The sequence below is a fragment of the Carcharhinus amblyrhynchos genome, chromosome 19 (assembly GCF_965287045.1).
Source record: "Carcharhinus amblyrhynchos chromosome 19, sCarAmb.v2.hapA, whole genome shotgun sequence".
Classification (NCBI taxonomy): Eukaryota; Metazoa; Chordata; class Chondrichthyes; order Carcharhiniformes; family Carcharhinidae; genus Carcharhinus; species Carcharhinus amblyrhynchos.
In genome coordinates, this window is record NC_137342.1 from 8,060,611 (window position 1) to 8,077,198 (window position 16,588).

At 43.6% G+C, this 16,588-nt stretch overlaps 2 protein-coding genes across 3 annotated transcripts in view; one reads left to right on the forward strand and one right to left on the reverse strand.

Annotated features, from left to right (window-relative positions):
- The window catches only part of golt1ba (golgi transport 1Ba), a 29,149-nt gene extending 17,086 nt beyond the window's left edge, over positions 1–12,063 (reverse strand). For both annotated transcript variants that reach the window (XM_080207211.1, XM_080207210.1), the window contains exons 1-2: positions 11,961–12,063; positions 7,032–7,123 (exon numbers count right to left, since the gene is read on the reverse strand). In XM_080207211.1, the coding sequence (XP_080063337.1) occupies positions 7,032–7,123; positions 11,961–11,985 (117 nt within the window). In that variant the 5' untranslated portion in view covers positions 11,986–12,063. The remainder of the gene's footprint in view (positions 1–7,031; positions 7,124–11,960) is intronic.
- A 529-nt stretch (positions 12,064–12,592) lies between these two features.
- Positions 12,593–16,588, forward strand: part of recql (RecQ helicase-like) — a 35,665-nt gene continuing 31,669 nt past the window's right edge. Inside the window, exons 1-2 of the mRNA XM_080207212.1 lie at positions 12,593–12,666; positions 16,258–16,316. Of these exons, the coding sequence (XP_080063338.1) occupies positions 16,301–16,316 (16 nt within the window). The 5' untranslated portion in view covers positions 12,593–12,666; positions 16,258–16,300. The remainder of the gene's footprint in view (positions 12,667–16,257; positions 16,317–16,588) is intronic.

The window sequence follows — 16,588 nt, forward strand, 5'->3', positions numbered from 1 at the left end:
CTGCCACTGACTGTTGAGAATCCTAGGAAAGTTGTTCTGAACGAGTAAGTGGGAAACGATAGGCACCGTCGTGTGGTCGGGCAACGCTGCGGACCAAGGTAAGAAAAGTGACTTTTAAGTATTGCCTTGGCGACCGGGTCGTGGTAGGTAAACCATGGGAAGTGGGGGTAGTAGGACAAAGTCCCCCGGGAAAGGTGCTGGGAATCCGCGGAGAAAGGGTGGGGCCCCAGGGAACATCCCTCCAGAAAGTCCTTTGGGACGGATGTTGGAAGAAGGGTGGGGCCCCAGGGAACATCCCTCCAGAAAGTCCGTTGGGAAGGATGTTGGAAGGTTTGGGCACTAGTACTAGGGATAAAAACAAGACGACAATGATGAAATATTGTGTTTTGTTTGGGTGAAGGAACCAATCAGGAGTCCGTCCGTCTTCTGGCCAAAGTACGGTTCGGTTGAGGATTGGGTTTGTCAGATTCTTAATAAATATGTGAGACAGAAGCAGCCGGCGTCCCAGGAAGGAATTGATCATGCAAGTTGCTGGATAATGTTAATTTAGGGGCTGCGGGGGAGGTTATGTGATGAGGGAGCAGAGGAAAGTCGAATAAGGGAGGTGCCCCTAGAGGCACTGGAGTTTGTGGATGGGTCACGAAGTATATAGATGGATCAGCATGAATGGGATGGACCTACAATTGGTCTGAGCAGAAAGAGGTAGAGAGAAGTATGTCAGTGGAACTGGGAACCCTGACATGGGCTTTTACTGAGGTGCGGGGAGAACGCTAATAGTGGTTATGTATTTGGAATTGTGCATGACTATATGACTGTTTGAGAGAGAAAGGGATTTGTCACGACATGAGGCACCCGAATCAAACATGGTCAAATTTATTAGAGGCCAGTGAGCTCCCATCAGTAAAGGGTTAAAAAGAGACAAGCAGGCTGACTCTGTATGGTACAGAGAGAGAGAGAGAGAGAGAGGGTGTAACTGTGTAATTGAGACCCTCATGTGATGTAATAGATATAGCCAATCAAAGTGAATTGCTTTAAGTTTTTAAGTTTACTAAATTATGTAGGGATCGGACAGAAATTTGAATTCTGCCAAGTGGGAAAGGTGGCATTATATTGCATCTTAAAGTTGTGAGGAGAGATAACCATTTAGGCACACAGTAGATTTGATTTTGTACTTGCCTGTGTTGGTTACAAAGGCAGAGCTGTAGAAATAATTAAACATGTAGATTGCACATTAGAATGCTTTCAGTATTTCTTCGTGCATCTGTGCTCCAAGTGATGTTTTGTTTTATTGTACCAGAATTGTAAGAAGGTGCAAGGGTCTTGATTTAGTGAGGATATTTAATGGTGATAAAAATAAATCTTATTTTGGATTTTCTGAATCAGGCTTTAGTTAATTAAACTGCTGTACTTTGACTCACAATTAGTCTCAGAGGTATCTTTACCTACAAGGATTGGTGCCGAAACCTGGGATCTGTTTACGGGTCCGGTTGAATGGCCACAACTGGAGCTCCGGAACAGATTACCAAATTTAAGGGAGTGAATCAAAGTACAGTAGGTGCTCATCTGTGATGAAAAAGTGTGAGTGTGTGTGAGAGGTCTGAGCTGAGCACGTACAGACAAGGAGGCATCTGTCTTTACACCTAGCCCTAGACCAGTTGTTAAGAGGGGTAGCCCCCTACGCAAAGCTCAGGAGTTTGAAGTGGGTGTAAAGGCTAGAGAAGGATGCCTGGGATGTGGTGTTCAGACGTGAGTAAGAAAGAAAGCCGGCTTAATAGTGTGAGCTTAAAGGTGTAAACTCACGAGTGTAAGCGGTGGTACGGAGGGGACTGATCACCCCTGATAGGTATCACCGGACTGTGATAAGAGCGACCTAGGGGTGGGATCCATTTCACCCACTAGATCAACAATGGAAATGATTGAAAAAAAAAGGACAGAACTAAGAAAATTGGAATTCTCTTAGTTCGAATTAATTGAACAGGTTTAAACCAGATTAATTGAACACATCTCAGTCTTGGGTAAAAAAATATTGGGCTGACGACAAGGAGAAAATTAAAACGTCAGAATCACAGATTAGAGAGTTAGAAAAGAGAAACCAAACAAAGAAAATAGCAGTATTGTTAATACATCAGTTAGCTGGACTAATTGAACAAGTAGTCACTTCCACTAAGAAGTGGAGTGGGGATAAAAAAGATTAAGGAATTAGAATTCAGAGTAAGGGAACTGGAGAAACAAAACCAAGTGTTAGAAGACTACTGCAGAGGGACATCACCTCCCTACCCCGGCAGTATTAACAGACGGACAGGAACAGCAAATAGACCCGATAGTCTGGGCAGGGGAAGGAAACCGAGGGGGATTAGACGCTCCTCCTCTGCAAATAAATTTAAAAAAAGGAGAGACGGTGTGTGTTAAGCAATACCCTATACCTTTGCAAGGAAAAAAAGGATTACAGCCAGTAATTGAAGGATTGGTTAGAGATGGACTGTTAGAACCCTGCATGTCCCCTTATAATACCCCTATATTGCCTGTAAAGAAGCCTGAGGGAACGTACCGCCTGGTACAGGACCTAAGGGCCCTGAACCAGATAGTGACGATGCGACACCCCATTGTCCCTAATCCTTATATTTTATTAAGCAAGATTCCTCCTGATCACGGATGGTTCAGTGTAGTGGACCTAAAAGATGCATTTTGGACATGCCCACTGGTGGAAGAAAGTCGAGACTTATTTGCTTTTGAGTGGGAAAATCCTATCACAGGACTGAAACAGCAGTTCAGGTGGACAGTGCTCCCACAGGGGTTCACAGAGTCCCCAAATCTTTTCGGTCAAGTCTTAGAGCAGGTGTTAGAAAGATTTAAAAAGCCTGATGAAATTACGTTACTACAATATGTAGATGACCTACTAGTAACAGGAGGAGGAAAGGAAAAGGTAATAGAAGCCACAAATAGCTTATTGAATTATCTGGGACAACAGGGATTCAGGGTGTCAAAGAAAAAGCTGCAGTACGTAGAGAAGGAAGTTAAATACCTTGGACACCTAATCAGTGAGGGAAGGAGAAGAATAGATCCAGAAAGAATACAAGGAATCCTAGATCTAAATATACCATGGACTAAAAAGGAACTTAGGAGGTTCTTGGGATTAGTAGGATACTGTAGATTGTGGATCAAAGGGTACGCACAGAAAACTAAACAACTATATTTGAAACTGTTAGAAGAAGAACCTAATGTTTTAAAGTGGACAGAGGATCTAAGCTGATAATAGAAACGAAACTCCCTTGGACTAAGTGCTTACCAAAAGCACTTTTGCGTATTTGTACAGCTCCTCGAAAGGATTTGGGTTTATCCGCCTATGAAATGCTATTTGGACTACCTTATATGGGGGCAGTCGGGGAGTTACCGGTTCCTGAAATGAATGATCAATTTGTAAAGAAATATATACTGGGCCTGTCCTCCTCGATATCTTCCCTTAGGAAACAAGGATTATTGTCGCAGACTCCAGCCCTCGACTTCACGGTACATACAATTCAACCAGGAGATTGGGTCCTGGTAAAGTCATGGAAAGAAACTAAGCTGCAACCGGAATGGGAGGAACCATATCAAGCACTCCTAACAACTGAGACAGTAATCAGGACTGCTGAAAAGGGGTGGACACATCATACTATAATCAAGGGACTGGTAAAACCTCCAGATAATTCCAACACGTGGATGGTCAAACTGACTGAAGAACCTTTGAAGCTGAAATTTAAAAGACTCTAAATAATCAATTTTTAGTTGCGGCGTGAGCGCGGGAAAGGAACTGTTTTGAATTAAGTTCTCTCCTAAAAGGTAACGAGAAAGGGATAGAATGGAAGGGGTAACCTGGATAATGCTTTCCTTCCTCTTGTCCAAGAGAGTACTTACAAGTATGGGATATAATTCAGATAAGTTAGAAGAGGACAAGGGAAACACTATGAGCTCAGTTACGGTTCTGGATCTCACTACAACACAGGTAGTAGAGACAGACCTGTGTTCTTTGGTAATATGTGGGGATCTGGTGAGCCAGCAAAAATATTCGGTAGAATCCTTACAATTTTATGCCGACGGAAAGTATCCTTGGGGTAAACTCCCTTCCATAATATCCCTTCATCAGAAACATATGCAGCCAAGATCAGAATGCCTAGATAAGGAATACAATCTTATAGGGACCAAATGGACTGAAAAAAAAAATAAGCAGTCCAGTCTTAGATCCTAAGAACCTCTCCCGGTACTCCATAGCTGGTGGGCCCTTCTTTACAGGTAACTGGACCAGGGACCAACAATTGCACCAGGCAGTATTTGGAATCAGGGTAAAGGAGGGAGGAAAAGATAGCAAATTGAAATGTTGTTTCCGAATCTATGTAGATAAAAATTTGAAAACACCTGACTAGAATGATAAGGTTCCCCAAAACGACCCAAGGGCAGTAAGAGTGGTCGAAGTAAACAACCTAAAACAAATCCTTGAAATAGAGACTGGGTATGAGGAGACTAATGCCTGGGTAGAATGGGTCAAATACACTGTAAAAAGCTTAAATAAAAGCAATTGCTATGCCTGTGCGTCTGGGAAGCCAGTGGCCCAAATAGTACCCTTCCCTCTGGGATGGAAACGCGACAGAAGAGGTATGGAGTGCATGTTAGCCCTGTATCAAGAAAAGGAAGCATGGGGCAACCCGAACTGCACATCCCTATCCCTGATGTTCCCTCCTGTGGAAGCAAAGAACTTAAAAACTCCCCCTCAGTTTCTCACTGCCGTTGTGAATCACACTTCATGTGTGAACCGACAAAGGGCAGAGTTAACTCATAATATGGGGGAGTTAGAATCATGCTCAGAGGTCAGGAGCATTACAGAGAACGGAATGGGAGGGAACTATTCATCATTGAAAATCCCCAGAGCAGATATATGGTGGTATTGTGGAGGAAGGGTACTGAGGCCAACTCTACCCCCTCAGTGGAAAGGTACATGTGCAATTGTCCAATTGGCTATACCATTTACCCTGGCATTTGAAAAATCAAAAGGATCAGGAAAAACAAGAGATCAGTGATAGGAATTTCTTTTGATGAAAAGATATATCTAGATCCCATAGGAGTGCCTCGGGGAGTTCCAGATGAAGTTAAAGCTCGAAATCAGATTACAGCTGGGTTTGAATCCTTGTTTTGGTGGGTAACAATAAATAAGAACGTAGATTGGATAAATTATATAAGATTGGGACGAGCAAGTGAATAGTATGTTAGCCAAACTGGAACAACCTACTCGCGCATATCTGGACTAAACCTGGAAAAAGGGATGCTAGTGAAAAATTACAGACAGTAAAAAGAAAAGGGGGGATTGTGAGAAGTAGTGTAATTTTTAAGGCTGCAAGAGCTAACAGTACAATCAGCAGTGATGGACGAGTTCAGCAGCATACAGAAAGGGGGAGGCACATGACAGACAGTTAACTAGGTTACACGAAACAGATAATAAGGTCGGTGGGGGGGGGGCTGCAGTTTAGATCAGAGTTGAGGAGGAACTTCTTCACTCAAAGGATGATGAGTCTCTGGAATTCTCTGCCCATTGAAGTGGTGGAGGCTACCTCGCTAAATATATTTAAGTCACGGGTAGATAGGTTTTTGACAGACAAGGGAATTAAGGGTTATGGGGAGAAAGCAGGAAAGTGGAACTGATCCACTTCAGATCAGCCATGATCTTATTGAATGGCGGGGCAGGCTCGAAGGGCTAGATGGCCTACTCCTGCTCCTATTTCTTATGTTCTTATTCCTATACTCATTCAGCTCCATATGTATGAAATCAGGGATCAAACCGATTGCAACATATTTTTCTGTCTCCTACTAAACACAATACAAGTAAGAAGTCTCACAACATCACGTTAAAGTCCAACAGGTTTATCTGGCAGCACAAGCTACTAGCTTTCGGAGCACTGGCCCTTCATTAGGTGACTGGGAGTTCTGTTCACAAATGGGGCATATAGAGACATCTCGCCAAGGCAATCCCCATACCCCACTTCTTGCCTTCAAGCAATTGTATAACCTCAAACAGACCACTGTCCGCAGCAAACCACCCAGCCTTCAGGAGGACAGTGACCACAACATCACACAACCCTGCCACAGCAACCTCTTGCAAGATGGATCATTGACACAGATGTCATCATCTCACATGAGAACACCATCCACCAGGTACAATGGTACATACACTTGCAACTCAGCCAATGTCGTCTACCTGATATGCTGCAGGAAAGGATGTCGCGAGGCATGATACATTGGGGAGACCATGCAGATGTTACAACAACAAACGAATGAACACCGCTTGACGATCACCAGGCAAGAGTGTTGTCTTCCTGGCAGGGGACACTTCAGCGGTCACAGGCATTCAACTTCTGATCTTTAGGTAAGCGCTCTCCGAGGCAGCCTTCACGACACATGATAATGCGGAGTTGCTGAGCAGAAACTGATAGCCAAGTTCCACGCACGAGGACAGCCTCAACCGGGATCTTGGGTTCATACCACACTATCTGTAACCCTCGCAACTTGCCTGGGCTTGCAAAATCTCACTAACTTTCCCGGCTGGAAACAATACACATCTCTTTAACCTTTGCTTACTGCTCTCTCCACTCACACTGTCACCTTTAAGATTTGATTACCTATAAAAACTTGCACTCCAACCATTATTTTGTAAATTGAGTTTGCCTTTATATGCCCTGTTTGTGAGCAGAACTCCCACTCATCTGATGAAGGGGCAGAGCTCCAAAAGCTAGTGGCTTGTGCTACCAAATAAACCTGTTGGACTTTAACCTGGTGTTGAGACTTCTTACTGTGTTTACCCCAGTCCAATGCCGGCATCTCCACATCATGACATAATACAAGAGCAGGGGTTCTTTTAAGAATAGGCAACTGACACTAACAACACTAAGTGCAACTTGGCCGTCCAATTTTCTAAAAAAGCTTATGATTAGCATAGTACAATACATTAATATAATAAAATGGTTGATATTTTAGAGAAGCACACAAATTCACTATTGCAAACTTACATTTCCTATCGCGAGGAGTGCCTTGTCAAAGAATAGAACCATGCCAAAGAATAGGAAAAACACGCCAAAGCCTGTTAATCCCATTCCAATTTCTGCAAAGGAAGAAAATAGAGATATTACAATCCGATTCACTGATCTAGTCACACTTTAAGTATCACTTAAAATGAGTGAAAATAACTTGATGCAACAGAATTTGAATGAATTTAATTAAAAGATAACAAAGTGTCTATTTAACTGCATAAACTTCTTGCTAGATGTTGAAGAATATTCTGATCACACAAAGCAGCTTAACGCTAAGCTTTTAAATGCACATTATGCAACTACCAAATTTCCTAAATCTGCTATATTTTCCATAGCTTAAGCTTCAAAACTGTAACAACGGCAGAAAAAATGCATTTAAAGAATACCTTTCACAGCCATAGGATATTTCGACAGGACAATCAATGAAGTACTTTCACACTGATGTTACTGTTACAATGTAACCAAGGTGGCAGCAAATGGTTGTGTTACTGATGTTGACTGAGGGCTATTTATTAGGACACTACAGAAAACTCACTTGTTCTACTTTTGAAATAGTACCAGGTAGATAGGTCCAATTGTGCAGCATTCATTACTGCATTAGACAGTCGGCTTAGATCCTGTACTCAAGTTTCTGGAGTGGGATATAAACGCTCAAACTTCTGCCCTCAGATGAAAATGCAGGGTTATGGTGTTTTATGTAGCTCTCTTAGCTGGCATTCAATCAACAATCCAGGCTCATGAATTGCAACTTAGAGACCACATTCAAGCCTGGTTGATAAGTGGCAAAGAACATTTGCATCACACAAGTTGTGCTGTCCATCTATGACGAGAGAGAGTATAATTACTTTCCACTGACATCACCTACTTAAATCCTCCACCAACAACATGCTGGGGTCACCACTGATCAGAAACTAACCTATACTTGTCACACAAATACAGTAGTTACAAAAATCAGCTCACAGCCTGCAGTGCGTAATATCTCCCAATTCCCCAAAACTCATCCACCATCTTATATAAGCCAAGATTCTGATGGAAGAATCTCAACTTGCCTGGATGACTGCTGCTCTAACAGTACTTAAAGAAGCTTGACAACATCCAGGATAAAGCAGCTGCATAACTAGCATCTCACGTACCACTCAAGCACTCACTTCCTTTAACAGCCACATGCAAGATGAAATGCAGTAACTCACCCAGGGTACTTTGACAGCACCTGGAACGAGGTGGGCAGTAGACGCACCACCTCCCAAGTTCTCTGCCCTGTCACACACCATCCTGGCTTGGAAACATATTGCTGCTACTTCCTTGGTGCTGGGTTGAATTTGAAGCGCTGTTTAGGTACATTCGCCACATGGAATGCAGCAGCTGTTGAAGAAAGTTCACCACCACCCAAGGAAAATTAGGGATGGCTGGTAATGCTCACTCATCTCATGACTACATGACACAAATCTGATCAATATTTTTCACTCAGTGGGAGCATTTTGTTGGGTAATGCTACAAACAGAAGTAAGATCTGCTAAATAAATAGGTATTGGTTTCTTACTTTTTATCCATAAAAGCACAATTTATTTATCCTTTGTACACAACATATATAGACAAAGAGATCAAAAGATTCATTCAACTGTTTCGCGCTTGGGTGTCAGCCCTTGACTGTCATTTACACAGTTGTGATTTAAAAATCGTAAGGAGTTAATTTGGAGCACAACAATAAAATCAACGATATTACAATCCCAACACTTGCAATTATTTCTTAAAACTAACCTCAGACAGGAATATTTACACTACATGTCGGAATATTTGGACTTTGCACAATTGCAAGGCTGGAGGCATGACCGGTTGGTCGATATTAAGTGTTTTCTGGTGCATGAGCTCTGATCTGACATTTTATAGATGATGCTCAGGGATGTGACAATCTACCAGATGGCATCTCAAACTGTTTAGGCTTTGTGATGTAGAAGGTACATCCCAATCTGGTGTGAAGCTTGTATATATTCTGTTGAATTCCCATGGTGTTTAAGGCAATCTACTGCTCATTTTCTTTCCCCTGCCATTTAGGGAAAAACATTATGTGCTTTAAGTATCCTACATCATGACAATGGACTACATTTCCAAAAGTATAATGATTGTGAAGCAATTTGGGACATTCCATGTGGTAAAAGAGGTTCTAAATGCAAATTTTCTCTTTTAGATATGCACAGAATTTTTCATCTGTGAAGCAGACTGCAAGTCACAGCTTGCAGTGCAAGCGACAGTTAAGACCGGTTATTATGGTATAATTACATTTATACCCAACCTTAAGTGCAGATTCACCGCATTTCAAAGGAATATTTCATAAAAACTTAAGCTCGCCTAAATCAATTTGTAATGTATTGCTTACAAGTGTACCTGACAAAATAAAATCTAGGAAAGCGTTTTAACACATTGTTCAGAAGAATGGATTGCTTCATGTAGACATGTTGTTCCTTCAACATTTGTCTTCTCACATCATACTCCATCAGGCACCCAAATAAAAATACAACTGCTCTGGTATTTATAATTAAATTTTCTTTCATAAGCTTTTCCCTTTCATGCAATGAGTTGAGTGTAGCAGGGACTAAAAATAAGACACATGCCAAAGCACTTTACTCAGCCAGCCCATTTCTAGTTGCCAGTCTCTTTTACACCAGTGACAACCAACTGTTACAGCAGCATTTACACCATGGCAACCTTGGCTCAGTAATAAAAGTCATGCCTTTTAGTCAGAAAATTGTGGGCTTAAGTCCCACTCCAGATACTTGAGGACAAGAAAAAAAGAACAAGGCTGACACTATGGCTTAGTGAGAGAATATCATTCTGATCAGTCTTTAAACTGAGAATCACGCTTAGAGAGGCCATTTGGTCCATCTCCAATCCATGCTAGTGCTCTGCAAGAGAGGTCTAACTAGTTCCATGCACTCAGTTCCCTATATAGGCCTTCATTTTATTTTTCCAAAAGTCTCCTCTGCTCTCTCGAGTTAAATGTTACAGTCATTCTAAGAGAAGCAACAGGGGTTTTTTCTCATTGGGATACTGGAGCTGATTGCTGCAATAACACAAATGGTTACAGTTCTTTCCACAGTGTGAAAGATGTGGTTAGGTAAATTGGCCATGCTAAATTCTCCAAACAAGCGTCAGAGTGTGGCAACAGTAACTTCACCACACTGTTAATGTAGGCCTACTTGTGACACTAATAAATATAGAACAGTATAGCACAGCACAGGCCCTTCAGCCCTCAATGTTGTGCTGAGTTACACCCAATCCCAAGTTTAAGCTATCCCACTCCCTATTATTTTGGTGTGCCCCATGTACCTATCCAATAACCGCTTGAAAGTTCCTAAAGTGTCCGACTTATAGTGAGGTGACCAGGACTGCACACATTATTTCAAATGTGGGCTCACCAAGGTCCTGTACAGTTGCAGTATAACCCCATGGCTCTTAAGCTCAAACACCCGTTAATAAACACTAATACACGATAGGCCTTTTTCACAGCTCTACCCACTTAGGGGCAACCTTCAGAGATCTGTGGCTATGAATCCCAAGATCTCTGTTCCTCCACATTCCTCAGAACCCTGCCACTGACCCTGTAATCCACATTTAAATCTATCCTTCCAAAATGAATCACCTTGCACTTATCAGGATTAAGCCCCATCTGCCACTTTTCAACTCAGCTCTGCATCCTATCAATGTCTCTCTGCAGCCTGCAACAGCCCTCCACCTCATCCACTACTTGGCGTCATCAACAAATTTACTGACCCACCCTTCAGCCCCCTCCTCCAAGTCATTAATAAAAATCACAAATAGCAGAGGACCCAGCACTGATCCCTGTGGTACACCACTGGTAACTGGTCTCTAGTCTGAACATTTTCCATCCACCACCACCCTCTGTCTTCTGAGATTGCCAGTTACTTATCCAATCAGCCAAATTTCCCTCTATCCCACACCTCCTAAAAGGCGTTGGTGATCACAGGGCTGTTTGTGGTCTCTTGCGACACACAGGAGGAATCCCACACTATCAGAGGAGCAATTATCTCAGCCTAACCAACCAGTGGCACAGCGGTTACAACTGCTACCTCAAGCACAAGAACCCAGGTTCGATTCCCGGCTTGGGTCATTGTCTGAGCAGAGTTTGCATGTTGTCCCCATGTCTGCTCAGGTTTCCTCCAGGTGATCCAGTTTCTTCCCACAGTCCAAAAGATTTTTATTCATTAGTGACACAAGTAGGCTTACAATAATATTACAATGAAGTTACTGTGAAAATCTCCTAGCTGCCACACTCCAGCCAACACACCAGTTCGGGTGCACTAAGGGAGAATTTAGCACAGCCAATGCACCTAACCAGCACATCTTTCAGACCGTGGGAGGAAACCTGGAGCAACCAGAGGAAACCCACACAGACACAGGGAGAACGTACAGACTCCACACAGACAGTGACACAATCCAGGAGTCAAACCTGGGTCCCTGGCGCTGTGAGGCAGCAGTGCTAACCATCCCATGTAACAGATGTATGGGTTAGGTGGATTGGCCATGATAAATTGCCCCTTAGTGTCAGGGGGACTAGCTAGGGTAAATGGATGTGGTTGAGGATAGGGCCTGGGTGGGACTGTGGTCAGTGCAGACTCGATGGGCTGAATAGCCTCTTCCTACACTGTAGGGATTCTAAACGGCCATGGTGAAGAAGGGGGGTCTGCTCACAGCCGGGGTGCCTCTGCTGTGGCAGACTGCCTGCTCTCCCTGGCTACTCCCAGAGCCGGGAGGGAGTTCCAGGCCGCAGCCAGGCCCAGGGAAGAACCGTGTAGAAGGGAGCCAGGCCAGCTTCCTCCCTCCCAATCTCCACCGGCTCACACGGCCAGAGCGCACACCGCCCTTCCCCTGCCGGAGTGCCGCCTCACTCACTCTGCGAGTCTGTCAGGGAAATCATGTCGCCAGCCGCTGATTCTCATCCAGCTTCGCCAAATCCACATCGGACCGCCACGTCTTCCGGAAGCAACGCGCCTCCCCCTAGTAACCAGGCCCCCGCTTCCGGGGGCGGGGCGAGGTCGGTAGGCTCCGCCCCTCCCAAGTGACTGACAGCAGCAGCCCGGCTCATTGACAGGAAGAGGTCGCTTCTTTGAATGGGGGAAACCACCGGCGACGAGCGATGGGTGGGCGGATTCCTCATCTCTGATTGGAGGAGTACTACAGGCGACGAGAGATGGGTGGGCGGTATCCTCAATTCCGATTGGTTGGGGGCCCCCCACCAATCCTAGATCTGATTGAAGGCGCGGAGTGCTGAATGGGAGGGATCCTCACTTCTGATTGGAGAAAAACGCCGCCTTATGTGATTGACAGCAACAAAGCCCCGATTCCGATTGGAGGAATTCTGAGCCAGCTGATTGGTGGGATTTTGGGGGGAGATGGCACCTAATTGGTGGAGCAGGGAGAACCCTTCGAACTGACGCGTCTCTAATTGGACAAAGCGGCTGCTGAGTGATTGGTGGCTGGGGATTCCAGCTCTGATTGGATGAAGGAGGGTGATTGACGGCGAGGGCCCTGCCCTTTTCTCTGGCAGGTTGGGAGATTGCCGCTTGTTCCATCTCCGCTGGTCCAGCATCATTGACAGGTTTGAAGCGGCGGGGTTGTAAATAACATAACCGCGACGGGGAGAGCAGGCAGAGGTGATGGCGGAGCCGGGTTTATATTTTAAGAAAAAAAATCCGACCGTTTAAATTTAAAAATAGAACGGAACGAGGCTCGCGCGAGGCATGACGTCATGGAAATGGCCGGCCTGGCTGTGATTGGCTGGCCAATGGCGCGCGGCCTGGATGCTGATTGGTTGAAGGGCCGGGTGGGAAGGGTGGGGTGCTTGCAGTGACCCGCGCGCAGGTACCACTCACCTGGAGCAGTGCTCAGGGCTCCCAGGTTCACGACACCAGGTTAAAGTCCAACAGGTTTATTTGGTAGCAAAAGCCACTGGCTTTTGGACCGCTTTCTGCTCCTTTGTCGGATAAATCCCAGGTTCAGTCAGCGCACTCCATGGTTAAGTTGGAGTTCTGAAGCAGAAACCACCCTTGGGGGGTGTCCCATTTCATAGAATTCCTACAATGTAGAAGGAGGGCATTCAGCCCATCGAGCCTGCACGGATAACCATCCTGCCCCATGAGTTAATTGCCCCTGAACGCTGCGTAGGTCGCTTTCTTGAGTGTATTTAAGACAGAGATTAGATGGGTTCTTGATTGTTAAAGGGATTACAGGTTATGGGGAAAAGGTGGGAAAATGGGGTTGAGAAACAGATCAGCCCTGATTGAATGGTTGAGCAGAATTGATGGGCTGAGTGGTTTAATTCAACTCCTATATTTTATGGTAAACTAGCTTAGATTAACTATTGATAGTTATTGATCTCAATTTACGTTTTGTGTAACTTTACCACATTCTAACTGGCTGCTGTGCTTTCCCACGAGATAGTGGGCCCTCTGAAGGGCACTTCCTTGCACTTGCACAAGGGATGAGCACCATTGAATCGCTTGCAGAAAGAGGCCATTTGGTGCATCAAGTCTACACTGACTTTCTGTACATCCCCATAAATCTGTGCATTTATGACTAATCTTTTTATGATCATGGTTAATCCACCTTTGGACACTAAAGGGCAATTTAGTATGGCCAATCCACCTAATCCTCACATCTGGATTGTGGGGGGACACAGAAGTCTCACAATACCAGGTTAAAGTCCAACAGGTTTATTTGGTAGCAAAAGCCACTAGCTTTTGGAGTGCTGCCCCTTCGTCAGATGATTGGGAATCCTATTCACAAACAAGGCATATAAAGACACAAACGCAATTTACAAAATAATGATTGGAATGCGAGTCTTTACAGGTAATCAAGTCTTAAAGGTACAGACAATGTGAGTGGAGAGAGCATTAAGCACAGGTTAAAGGGATGTGTATTGTCTCCAGACAGGACAGTTAGTGAGGTTTTGCAAGTCCCGGCAAGTCGTGGGGGTTACCAGAGCATCTGGAGGAAACCTGGGGAAACATATAAATTCCACACACTCGTCCAAGGGTAGAATTGAACTTGTATAAATAACCACTGTGCCACCATGCTGCTTTGGATGGACAATTTTAGTCATGAAAAATGATGGGACTGTTGGAGGGGGATGGTGGTGTTTTATTTCTGAGGCGAGCTGGCTGAGAGGAAACTTAATTGGAGTGTGTGCAGTTATAAGGGGCCTAGTAGATATCAGGGTGACCAACTGTTATGTATTTTGTCTTGTGAGGGGAAAGTTTTTCCTTATTTCTAGTACAGTCCTTTGGCGATTGACCCTGGCGGTCTTCAGGGTGAGGTTGAGCAATTCAAGTCCTATTTTAAAATGTCCCTCATTTTATTTTAAAAGAAAACCCATACTAGATAGATTGGACAGGAAAGTCCAGTTAGCTTTGGTTGAAGGGTCCACTGACAACTATGGACTTCAGTAAGGCAGTAGGAACTTTAGAGAGGCTTGACAGAGTGGTAGAGGCAGAAACACTCAACATTTAAAAAAAAAAGTTAGAAATACACTTGAACTGCTGTAACCTATTTTTTTGAATATATCTGAACTCAGAAATAAAATTAAACCTTAATCAGGGGAGGGAAGGGTTACCAGACTTTATCTACTGTTCCAAGTCTTTCTACAGAATTGTATTTGTGAAGTTTAAGGAGCCATCTTTTTTTGAATTTAAAAATAAAACATTCACGAAGCACGTGTCTGTAACTACGGTTTCCAAAAGCTCTCCATGGCTGAGGTTTTTCCTCACACAATGCTGGAATCTTTTGTAAACTAGATGATTGTTATGTGTAGCCAACCAACTCCTTTTCTGTATCAAGCAACTTCCAGGATGCAGAAGTTTCCTTTGCCTTTCTTTAGCTGACAATTCCAACATTGGTGTGATTAATTTAGTAGCTTGAGCCATGAACACACACCATCCAAATTTGGCTTTACAGCTCGATCAAATGTAAACATTGGTGAGCTGTAAATTTCTAATTGGATTTCCTGTTGACTGGATTCTCTGGGGAACTTGGCTTCTCTGCAGCAACGCTCAGAACTGTTATAAACACTGGAATTTTATGACAGAATAGTGATGGCTAAGGTTCACGTTCAGACCAGAAGAAAGTGATAACAATTTGGAAATGTTTGTAGTTAGAGCATGCATCTTGTATCCCGCTTGATAAGTACAAAATTTGAGAAGTTACCAAATTGAAGCCATGTGCTAGTTTCGTGTAGCTACTTGCCTACTATGTTAGCTCCACTTGTTAACCCCTTTCCCTCTACCTCCAACGCACAGCATCCCCAACATGCACTTAATATAATGATTTGATTTATTATTATCACGTGTATTAGTATTCAGTGAGAAGTATTGTGTTTTGCACTATAAACAAAGCATACCATTCATAGAAAAGTGCAGAATTTAGTGTCACAGTCATAGCTAGGCTATAGAGAAAGGTGAACTTAATGCAAGGTAGGTCCGTTCAAAAGTCTGACTGCAGCAGGGAAGAAACTGTTCTTGAGTCGGCTGGTACATGACCTCAGTCTTTTGTATCTTTTTCCTGACGGAAGAACATGGAAGAGAGAATGTCCAGAGTGCGTGGGGTCCTTAATTTTGCTGGCTGCTTTGATGAGGCAGTGGGAAATGTGAGCATAAGCAATGGATAGGAGGCTGGTTTCCAAGATTTTCCTGTTTAAGCCCTACATCATGTATTCTCATGAGTAATGTATGAAACATAAATCCACTTCTTAATTTGTTCAGTTATTAACAGATATCAGCAATTGAAGAGTAATGCAACAAACAAGATTGATGAAGAGTCTTGCTGAAAACGCACAATTGAGAGAGGGTATACCAGTGAGAAGGAAGTAGAAATGTGAATAAAACTGAGCCACTTGAGATTGGGTACCAGAACTGACTGACTTCACAGCTCGTAGATTGCAGTTTGGGCACTTCTGATTTATTCTGCATAGCAACATGTTATTTATACATGTGTGGCTGTTGGGAAGCAACACAACAAAATTTAGGTTTAATAGTAACAAATGGTCAGGTTGAAACCTTTAAGGGAGAAGTCTTTTACAAGGACCTGTAGAAAGCCAAGCTTACTTATAACTGTGCTGTGTGTGTATATATATATATATATATATAATATGTTTGTAGGTATTCTCTTGGTTACATTTTTCTTGTTGGTTTTGAAGGTGTACTAGTATCTCTGAGGAGTGACTGTTACCCTATTCAAGAATGGCTGACATTTCAGGTAAGTTAACCATTTGCTGCCATGTGACACTTACTAGAAGCTCTGTTTTGGTGAAGTTTGTGCTCTTCAAAGTGGGTACTCAAGGTGGTTAGCTTCTTAAGCTCTCAACTGCTTTAGTTTAATCTGAAGGGTGCTCCCTGCACCAGTCTTACGTTTCTGCCCACGCTGGTTATTTGGTGGAACAAGGTTACCCATTCATGTTTAGGTTTAATGGAGAGTAGTTGACTTGTGCCCACCAGTACGAGTTAAGATTGACCAAGCTAAAGGGTGCA